Raw genomic sequence first — 11653 nt, forward strand, 5'->3', positions numbered from 1 at the left:
AGGTTTAGAGTCATTCTTCCTTCTTGTACACTTATTTTGGTACCTACTAACGATCAGATGTTTTGTATGGCTACCTAGGGTGACCATTCTATGGTTCACTATATGTATGGTTTCGACTCTAACAGGGAAAGGTACTCAAATTGTCCTTATTGTCGGTACCCCATTGGGCTGCCAAGCCCTCAATCCTCACCCATTATAGGCTTAAACGGATCGAGTTCAATTTGAGGGGATTCACTTCCTTATACTCATACGAGGAATAAATCTCTATGAAGGTATAAGGCATGTATACCCCAGAGGTTATTTGCTAAGGCTCATACAAAGAATAAAATCTTACGAGAGAAAAGCGTTCACCCCTACTTAATTGGGACAGAGCTCGGGTGTAGAGTTTATGTCATGCAAATGCACGTGAAGTGTGTGAGGAGGTACACACAAACTTTCAACCAAGTAAAACAACAACAAAATAAAAGAAAAACTATTGAGAGAAATTTTGGTGAAGCTGAAAACATGAATTTAAACATTAGTACAACTATTTACATAAACAATGTATAGTAATACAAAATTTCTATAAAATGATCATAAGATAACGATAGACTCGAACTCATAATTTCCACAACTACGACAATTTATAAGAGACTTACATCCTGACTCACTAAAGTTTCCCCAGTGGAGTCGCCAAGATGTCGTAACGTTTTTTTTACGAACGAATAAGTTTTCGATGAAAATCTCAAATTTACGACTTATTTGGGAAAATTTTAATTTTTGTGTTTATTTTGATTAAATTGATTTGGGAATCACCATCGACCTTTGGGTTAGGTAAGCCGAATACCTAAAAACACCTTTTAAAACAATTTTAAGAAAAAACATTTTTAAAACAAAAATTGATTTGTGTTATCAAAGATTCTTTTTGAAAGATTTGGAAGTCGATTACGCGTGGCAAAAGGTTAGCACCTCCACAACGCCCAAAATTTGGTACCTAATCGCTTGTATGTAATCGTGGTGGAAATTTAAAAATTTGAATCAATATTTAAAGTGTGATCCTTTTATTGAATATTAACTAATTTATTTTAAATTAATTATTAGGGAACACTCCTTAACTTGAGCAAAAATCTCGGGATTAGCACACCCTCTAATGAGAAGGCTATCACGATCTATTTCTCCTGTATACAAGAAATGTCCATTCTCAACATTATCAAGAAGCACAAATCGGATGTAAATTGAATATTAGTGATTGCATAAAACAACTTACTATTTAAATAAACATGCATTACATCAATTGAATTAAAATAAAAACAAATTAATTATCATTTTTATACAAATAAACTCGACTTATTTCAAGTTTACTTTTCATTCGAATGTTGTATCAAATCGCACTACTTCGATCAAGAAGTGCTTTTCACGCCCATTCTACAATATAGTGTTCTTGAAAGCGTTCAAATAAAATATTTAAAATGAAAATTAACATCAAGTATAAGAAATATAAAAATATTGACAACTGGCATTTTATAAAATAAATAAATAAATAATATCAGATGAAATAGAACAAAAATTACTAATATATATATATGAATATACAAGGGTCAAAGAAAATTAAGTAAATATATATGCACATATATAAAAAGAATATGATATAACATATACAGACAACAAAGACCAAATAATCGTAATAAGAATAATAATGATAATAAACATACTAATGTAGCTAAAAATATATAATAAACCCATGAAAGCTCACATTTAAAAGTGAAAGCAATGACTAAAATAAAATTAGCTGATCCTATTCCTATATGTAATGGGGTGAAGGGCAGATAAGGTAATAGGCTGACCCCAACATCAGGTTGAGAACAGCTTCCGTGGAAGAACTCCACCAATCAGAATTATGAATTGTCTACCGTATCAATCCCACAACCACAAGATTAAGAACTTTACGCTCTACCAACTAATCTGGATGGGCAATTATATAAAGATCAGTGACAAATTTCAAAGAAATAACATAGCAAATAGGTGACTAAATTGAAATAATATCAACATGGGCATTAAATTCATAATAAAAATAAACACATAAATGACCAAAGTTAAATAAAAAGCAAGATAGAGAGACAAAATCGAAATAAGTAAAACAAAGGATGCAATGGTGACTACTTTGTAAAAATGTGCCTAAGTTAGAGTGACTTAAGAGAGATTCACGCTAAAATTATAAAATGAGACCTATATCAGTAATTAAAAAAAACTTTACCTAAAAACCTAACCTAAAAACTAAACAAAACTAAGCTTTCATCTTCTCCCTCGCCTCTCAATATACGACCGAGAGCCCCCAAAACCCATGGCAATCACCACTTTTCGGCCACCAACAAGCCAAGACCGACTGCTCAACTCCCTGGACCCGACGATGACGACATCGACGCTTGACCAAGGCTCCGACGACTAAGGGTAAAAAATCTCTCCCCCTCCTTTTTATTATAGTTTTTTCTTTGAAATAAAAGAAAAAAATTGAGAAAAAGGAAGAGAACCTTAAAAACCTCTTCTCTTTGTATTGCTGGTTTATCTCAAAAATGAGAAGAATATGATACAAAAATTTTAGAAAAAGAACGGGGGAATGGGACCTTGTGTACCCTCTTGCTTTTGAGAAAAAGAAAAAACCCCCTTTACAATCAGATTTTTGTGGATTTTATATCAACCCATATTACACGTAAAAAATTGTTACTGATTTAGAGATGATGACAGGGCATGGTGAGGCTGCTGCTTCACGTGGGGGAGAGCAGTTGATGGCAGGGCATGGTGGGGCTTGGCAACAGCAACAATCGGGGCTGAGGGATTTGGTGCAGCAATAGGTGGCAGGGTAAGGTGAAAAATAGTGATTACAAAAGTTCATCTACAACATTGTCTCCTTCTTATGGGTCTATTGCTCTAGTACTAATCATGCTTGAAGAAAATCGAGCTTGAAAATTGTTCTTAAGATCTAAGTAGCGGTGAATTTGTTCGAGAATATAGTAGATTTTCTCACATTGATTAATATATACAAAAGTTTCCACTGTAACTCTTAGAACCAAATTTGCATCTTCAACAATAAGGTTATTTCCTTCTCTAATCTTCGTAAGTCTTCGGACTAATCTTGCTCTCTCAATCCCAAGATAAACCTTCTCGGTGCACACACTATTAAGGGTCTTGATCAGCTGTACACGATTTTTAATATACAGTATTTCATCTATGGACATTATCACTTATTAAATCATCCTAGCCACAGTCTCAGTTTGTTGGAATCGTTTCCTAGACAGGTTAAGGATCAGTGAATTGGAATTTTTCAATCTTTAGATTCAACGCAAGTGGTCTAAAATATATATTTTTTTCCAAAATATGCATACATAATTCAAAATGATTTTTTAGTAAGAGGTTTTGAAATATAGAATTTAAGATTTAGTATTTTAGATTTTATAATTCAATAAATAATAATTAGATTGATCCCAAATAATACTAGTGTTACTATGTAAAAAAGAAAGAAAATTATGTATTAAACAAGAGAAATAAATCATTTTCTATCATAATTACTAGGTGCTTTAAATGGATATGAACTTCCAAACTATTTTTACAAATTTTTTACAACTTTTTAGAAATTATTTTATGTATATTACGTCATTTTACTCACATTGTCTCTCAAATAGATTCTAGCAGCTCATAAACAACTCACAGTTTTGTTTAAACGTCAAATCTATTAATCAATGATAATTCTTCCTCTCAGACTCCTCTAATGCAAAAAAATCAAAATGCTAAAACACTCTAGTTTAATGTATAATGAATTTTTTAATTATGGATGCATATTTTGGAAGAAAAAATAAAGGAAGAAGAAAAAAACCCATCGTACAAAGTTCGACGCATCTCGTTAACTTATAGCTTGTTTACTGGGAAGCAACTCTTGTCAAGAAGATGTAGGAGTTTGTCTACATTTAAAAACCCAAGAATCTAAATGTTTACTGTTATTCTATTTTCGCTGCAAGGAAACTAATACCATGGGTTGATCGATCTGTGTCATCATTGCCTTGGACACCAACATTTTAGACAAATGCTTCTTAGCTTCTTGGATGGTGAGGCCCATCAACTCACAAAGCCTCTTCATTGTGATCTTTGAGTACCACTTTGAAAGAACAAGCATTTTATGCCCAATATCTCTTATTCTCAAATCCTCTGCTGCTTGGTCCCTGAAAGAACATCTAAGTATATACTACTCATCCTCAAACTCGTTCCTATATAAATTCCACATGGATGTCCACTAGATAATATACATTGCAAAAAAATGTTTCAAAAATAAATTAAATTTTGAAACCTGAATAAAATATTTTTTTTCTCCAATGTAAAATGAAGAAGACTTGATTACACTAGATCATGTGGGGCTAGAAAATATAACAATAGATTTTTTTTCAAAACCTGTACACATTTGGATTGATTTTCTACGATGAACGGAATCTGGTATATTGCATTGTAGTAAAGGAAACTTCCAATGTAGCCATTGTTATGAGAATGGAGCCTAATCATTTACTCATAGTAGATATACTTCAATTGAAGTAGTGAAGTTATATCATCATGAAGTTCTCTACAACTAGGGTTGTAAATGAGACGAGACAGATCGTGAGCTACTCGAGATCGACTCGATCAAGGCTCGAGTCCAATTGTTACATTATATATTACTAAAAGAAAAAATAAAAGCACATGTTAGATTACACGCGTTTGGCTGATTTTTTCTTTCTTTTTTAACTTTTTACTGCACAAGTACTTGATAACGTAGAAAAATAAAATAAAATAAAATAACAACCAAACAATAAAAAATTTGAAAATGGTTAAAAATTATTTTTGAATAAATATTCTTATATTTATTTTAAATTAATAAAAATTATTTATCTAATGACAAATATTTAATATATTTCTAATGATAATATTTTTAATAACTAATTTTTTAAATTGTTGTTATATTTTGAGTTTCGGGTTCAAATATCATAAATATCAAGGGTTTGAGCATTTAATACAAAGATAATATACTGTACTTACCTCATAAATCAGTACCAAGTCGATTAATTAATGTCTTTGCAATGAACTTTAAATCCTAAACCCTAAACTATAAACTATAAACCCTAAACCCTAAACCATTAATCTGTGGGTTAAGTTATGCACATGAAGGTTTGTGTTAATACATTAATATCATAATATGATTGTTACATTATCGATTGGCTTCACATGTGTTTGAGCACCAACAACTGTAATAGTGATTGAATATTCATTGTCAAATGATTAAAAGTATTTAGGACGTATATTGATCATTCGAGGTAACGTCAAATTCAACATTGAAAAAATTTAACGAAAAAACTATCAAATGACCAAAAATGTACCATAAAAACAAAAGAATACATGTCATATGAACAAAATTAATAAAAACTAAAAAGAAGAAGTAAATATGTGATATAAGAACATAAATATAATTAACATATATATGACTATTATTATATATGAATAGTAATTTGGTTTGGTCAAACTTGGAAATTATTAATATGTTTAGTCAACATTATTTTGGATTTCTTTCCATTTTATCATACTGAATAATAAATTGAAATTTCTCAAAAATCATGTGAAAGAAATGGACAATTACCATTTCAGTCCCCCAAAGCAACCCCTTGAATACGGTATCCTTTAAACCCCCAATGTTATATAGCCTTGAACCTCATCTCTCTTAAATCCCAAAACCAACTAATAATGTCCCTCCAACGCCAGAACCATTCTTCCTCCTTCCCTTCTTGCTTCCGCCCCGCCTCCGCCGCCGCCGACACCTTCAAAGCGTCTCCACCGCCTCCGCAAACCGTTGGTAAAACCAACCTTACAACAAGTTTCTACCACACAAATCTTGGGCTTTTCTCCCTCACCTGGTCCCGTACCTTCCTTGGCTGCTCTATCATCCTCAACCTCTACCCTTCCTCTCATTTCTCTCACTCTTCGCCTCTCTCTCTCCCTTCATTACCTTCCTCCTACACCCTCCGTTTTCATCTTCTTATCAAACCCTTCCTTTTTTGGAAGAAATATGGGAACAAAAAGCTCAGTACCGCCACCACCGCCAACCTCCATGTCTTCTGGGACATTTCTAGGGCCAAATTTGGACCTGGTCCAAAACCCGAATCCGAATTTTATATCATCGTCGTTTTTGATCGGGATATGATACTTCTCGTCGGTGATTCTACCAAAGAAGCTTACGCCAGAAATAAAGCCCAAGCTCTTGTTTCGAGAAGGGAACACCTGTTTAGCAACAAATTGTACACTACAAAAGCCAGTTTTGCCGGCAAAATGAGAGAAATTTCGATCGAATGTAGGGTAAACGATGATACAGAGCTTTGTTTCCGCGTCGACAATGAAAGGGTATTGCAAATAAAGCTGCTGAAATGGAAATTTAGAGGCAACGAGAAGATTCAAGTCGATGGGTTCTCGATTCAAATCTCGTGGGACGTGTATAACCGGTTGTTTGATCGGGATTTGAACAATGAGCATGCGTTTTTCGTGTTTAAGTTTGAGGATGAAGATAAAGGCAGGGTTTTAAAAAACGGTCTGCTACCGCGATTTCGACCGTGATATAGCGATTTTTCCGCCGTTAGAGTTATCCGCGACGGTCGTAATAGCGCCCGCGAACAAGCTACATATAAAACAAGCTACATATAAAACAAGCGGGCTTGTGCAGTTCAAAGCATATCTTTCTCGACCTTTGGCTAAGATTCGAGTTTGAATTGAGCTCAAAATCGAGCTTCAATCAAGCTCGAGTTTCGAGCTTTAATCGAGTTCTTGAAGTATTTTTGACTTCGAGTTTTTTCGAGTTCGAGCTGAATTTGATAATTTTTAACTCGCGAGTTTTTGAGACGAGTCGAGCTTACTCTTATAGTTTTCGAGTTCGAGTTGAGTTCAGCAATACTCGAACTCGACTCGGCTTGTTTACACCCCTATCTACAACATTGTCACCTTCTTGCGAGTCCAATACTCTAAGACCAATCTTCCTTGAAGAAAATTGAGCACGAACATAGTCCTTGCAATCTAAGCAAAGGCGAACTTGTTCAAGAATATAGTAGATTTTCACACATTTATTAATGGAAACAAAAGTTTCCACTACAACTCTCATAACCACATTTGCAGCTCCAGCAATAAGGCCATTTCCTTCTATAATCTTTGTATGTTTTCGGACCAATCTTCCTCTCTCAATCCCAAGATAAACCTTCTCGGTGCACACACCATTAAGGGTCTTGATCATCTCTAAACGAGTTTCAATATACGGTATCTTATCTATGGACATTATCCCTTGTTGAATCATCCCAGCCACTGTCTCGGTTAGTTGGAATCATTTCTTGGACAAGTTAATGATCATTTAATTGAGACTTTTCCAATATTTAGATTCAACGTAAGTGGTTAAAGATATATAATTATTTTCCCAAAATATGCATGCATAATTAAAAATATTTTTTAATAACATGTTTTAAAAATTAGAATTTTAAATTTATTATTTTAGATTTTATAGATTAATAAATCCCAAATAATACTAGTGTTACTACCTAAAAAGGATAGAAAATTATGTATTAAACAAGAGAAAGAAATCATTTTCTATTATAATTACCGGGTGCCTTTAATGTATATTGACTTCCTAACTTTTTCTACAACTTTTGTAGAAATTATTTTATGTATATCACGTCATATTACTAATCAAATTATTTATAAATACATATTATAATCGAATTAATTTTTACTCCCATTGTCTCTCCAAAAGATTCTAGCAGCTCAATGAACAACTCATAGTAGTACTTAAACGTAAATTATATTAATCACGGTCAATTCTTCCTCTCAAACACCTCTAACGCATAAAAATAATAGGCTAAAAACCCTAGATTAATGTATAAAAAATATTTCTAATTATGGATACATATTTCAGAAGAAAAAACATAAAGGAAAAAGAGAAAGAAAAAAACCTCATCATATAAAGTTTGATGCATCTCGATAACTCCTCGACACAACTCATTGTTTATTAGGAGACAACTCTTGTCAAGAAGACGGATGAGTTTGTCTATAATTCAAAACCCAAGAATCTAAATGTTCGTTGTTATTATTTTTCCGCTGAAAGGAGACTAATCTGTGGGTTGGTTGATTTGTGCCATCATTGCCTTGGAGACCACCATTTTAGACAAATGTTTTTAGCTTCCTGGATACCGAGGCACATCAACTCAGCAAGTCTATTCATTGTGATCTTTGAGTATCACTTTGAAACAAAAAGCATTTTATGCCCAATGTCTCTCATTCTCAAATCTTCTATTGTTTGGTCCCTGAAAGAGACTCTCATCCTCAAAGTCGTTCTTATATAAATCCCACATGGATGTCCACTACATAGTTTGCATTGCAACAAACTATTTCGTAAGCAAATTAAATTTGAAATCTCAGTAAAATCTTCTTTCTCCAATGTTAAATGAAGAAGGCTTAATTTCACTGGATTATGTAGGGCCAGAACATATATCAATAGATCTTTTGCAAAGCATGTATACACTCGGATTGATTTTCTATGATGAACGGAATCTAGCATATTGCATTGTAGCAAAGCCAACTTCATGTAGTAATTATTATGAGAATGAAGCCTAATCATCTGCTTCTAGTAGATGTACTTCAATTGAATCAGTGAAGGTATATCATCATTAAGTTCATCTACAATATTATCACCTTCTTGTGGGTACAATGCTCTAGAACTAATTTTGTTGAAGAAAATTGAGCATGAACATTCTCCTTGCAATCTAAGTAGAGGAGAACTTGTTTAAGAATATAGTAGATTTTCTCACATTGATTAATATAAACAAAAGTTTCCACTGTAACTCTTAGTATCAAATTTGGAATCTTCTCTAATGTTCGTAAGTCTTCAGACCAATCTTGCTCTCTTAATCCTAAGATAACCCTTCCCGGTGCACACACTATTAAGGGTCTTGATCAGCTCTACACGAGTTTCAATATACAGTACCTCATCTATGTACATTATCCCTTATTGAATTATCCCAACCACCCTCTCAGTTTGATGGAATCGTTTCCTATACAAGTTAAGGATCAGTTATTTGAGACTTTTTCAATCTTTAGATTCAAAGCAAGTGGTCTAAAATATATATAAGTTTTTTTTTCCAAAATATGCATCCATAATTAAAAATATTTTTCTAGTAAGATGTATTAAAATTTAGAATTTTAGATTTTATAGTTCATAATAATAATTAGATTGATCCCAAATAATATTAGTGTTACTACGTAAAAATGAAAGAAAATTGTGTATTAAACAAGAGAAATAAATCATTTTCTATCATAATTGCTGGGTGTGCCAATCAGGTTTTTTATTTCCCAAATCATCAATTCGTCCTTTTTTTCCATCAAACCCTAAATCAACTCCCAGTGCCATGAAATTTTGTTAGTATTTTCTTTTGAAAATGTATAGTCAGTGTTATGCTTTCCATGTGATTGAAAATTAATCGATCAAATATGTTAAATATATTTTATTAGTAAGTTCTTTTGCAATCATATCTCTTAAATAGTTGATCAGTTATCAACTTGTAAACTTCTCTCATTTGTAGCTGAGTATTCTGAACGCTTTTGTAGTGATTCTTAATGTTCATCTAAGGCAACTAGTATAGAAAAATCTTTGAGAGCTTGTGAACTTCTTGTGTGCTAGTTATATGCAATTATACATTGCCTTAATAGAATCAAAGTACAAATTAATTATTAATACAAATATTGTCGAAAGATGGTTTTGATGGGAAACCACACGTATAAATACATATCTAACCAAGGTCCCTAAGCACATCAATCATTCATTCCAAAGTATTTCATTTGAGAGCATTTGGAAATTTACACCATCTAAGTGAAGTTTTGAGTTCTTAGAAGACCCTTGGCGGTTCGAGTTTTGTGAATCCAAATTTGGAGTGGTTGACGGTGGTTGACGATGGTCAAAGGTGGTCTGACGGTTTTTGACAGTGGTGCAACCACATTCCGAATTTTGACATATGGTGTAGGCAGTGGTTGGAGGTATTTATAAACGATCTTTTCCTCTGCGTCTGTGATTTATGTGTGCTAACATTTGGTATCACGGCATGACTAAAATCTCTCTCTTGCCAGTTTTAAAGTTTGAATGTTCATCAAAATTGATACCATGTTTATTTAGATTTTGAGATTTTCTGTTGTAAACTATGTTGTTAAAATAGTTGGATTTTATTTTAAAAATATTCTAAAATTAATTATGTTTATAATAATTTTATAAAAAAATAGAACTGTTGTATGTTTTTATGTGCCTAAATTATGATTGTACGTAGGTGAATTATACAGTTATTAATAACATATATTTTAGATGCATGAAACTTTAATATTATTGCATAAAAGATTTAGCAATAAAACTTTAGGTTATATATCTAGAGATCAAAATAATTTTATTTAATTAGATAATTAGCCACAACAACTTTGGTTAAATAAAAGTATTTATTATGGTAATGATCTCATCAGGACTATAGACATAAAATGTTGCATTGTAAATTAGCAATAATTTTGAATAAATTTAGGGTTAATATCTAGTTAAGTGATTTTCATAATTTTATTTAGTTAAAGACTAGACACAATATCTTTAGTTAAATAAAATTACTAAAGTTAAAAATCACATAAAGAAAGCTTAAGTATTAAATCCTATTAAATAATTTAATAAGGTAAAATTATTAGGTGCCTTTACATAGTTACGCACAGTAATTATGAAAGTGAATTTAATAATTTTATCAAATAAATAGAAAATAATTCTACCATAAGATGGATCTAATCGAATTAAAAATTTAGTGTACATGCAATTTTTATGTCACTAGATTTATTATTTACATAATTTGCATTGGTAAATTATGATTATATTTGCCTCAAAATTTTTATTAAGCATGTATGTTCATTATTTATTGCAGTTTTACAACTTGTGAATATGTTTGATAATAGAGTAGATATCCCTGAATTAACTAGTGAGAACTTTAAGTTTTGGAAGGAAAGTATTCTTCTTCAGTTGGGATGCTTGGATATTGATTACGCCAAAAGAAAAAATGAGCCACAAATCAGTGATACCAGCACTCAAGTTGATCTTGCTCTGTATGAAAGGTGGGAGCGATCTAATCACCTCAACATTATGTTCATTAAGAGCAAGGTTCCTACTGATGTTTGTGGCTCAATTGAACATTATGAGAATGTGCAAGAATTATTAACTGCTATTGAAAAACAGTTCAAAACTTCTCAAAAATCCTTGGCTAGCACCCTAACCATGAAGTTCACGTCTATGAGGTTCATACTGTGGAAGGCGTACGTGATCACATCAATAACATGCGAGATTTAACAGCTCCACTGAAAGCATTGGAGGTTGAAATGTTTGATTCTTTCCTGGTGCATTTTATACTGAACACTCTTCTACCTAAATATGGGCTATCTAAGATCTCCTGTAACACACATAAGAATAAGTGGTCTATTGATGAACTTTTGACCATTTGTGATCAGGAGGAGGCTAGGCTCGTACTTGAAATATGGTTGAGTGTATTAACAGATACTCATGGAAAGATATCAGTCCAAACTAAGCCAAAGGGGAAGATTAGAATCTAACCCCAAGTTGACATTA

General features: G+C 32.4%; 1 protein-coding gene and 1 long non-coding RNA gene across 2 annotated transcripts; both read left to right on the top strand.

The window, feature by feature from the left end:
• The first annotated feature begins 2252 nt into the window (after positions 1-2252).
• Positions 2253-3034, top strand: LOC120206615. Its single transcript, XR_005524131.1, has 2 exons — positions 2253-2427; positions 2722-3034. It is a non-coding gene; the product is annotated as an uncharacterized LOC120206615 (long non-coding RNA).
• Positions 3035-5714: 2680 nt separating this feature from the next.
• Positions 5715-6597, top strand: LOC120207452. The gene has a single exon (XM_039206907.1). The coding sequence runs from the start codon at positions 5734-5736 to the stop codon at positions 6595-6597; it is 864 nt and encodes a 287-aa protein (XP_039062838.1). The 5' UTR covers positions 5715-5733.
• Positions 6598-11653: the final 5056 nt, after the last annotated feature.

This window comes from Hibiscus syriacus, unplaced genomic scaffold, assembly GCF_006381635.1.
Source record: "Hibiscus syriacus cultivar Baekdansim isolate YM2019G1 unplaced genomic scaffold, ASM638163v2 tig00000477_pilon, whole genome shotgun sequence".
NCBI classification, from domain to species: Eukaryota; Viridiplantae; Streptophyta; class Magnoliopsida; order Malvales; family Malvaceae; genus Hibiscus; species Hibiscus syriacus.

Excerpts from the sequence above, each read along its gene's own strand:
- LOC120207452 (XM_039206907.1), top strand. The coding sequence starts at position 5,734 with ATGTCCCTCCAACGCCAGAACCATTCTTCCTCCTTCCCTTCTTGCTTC.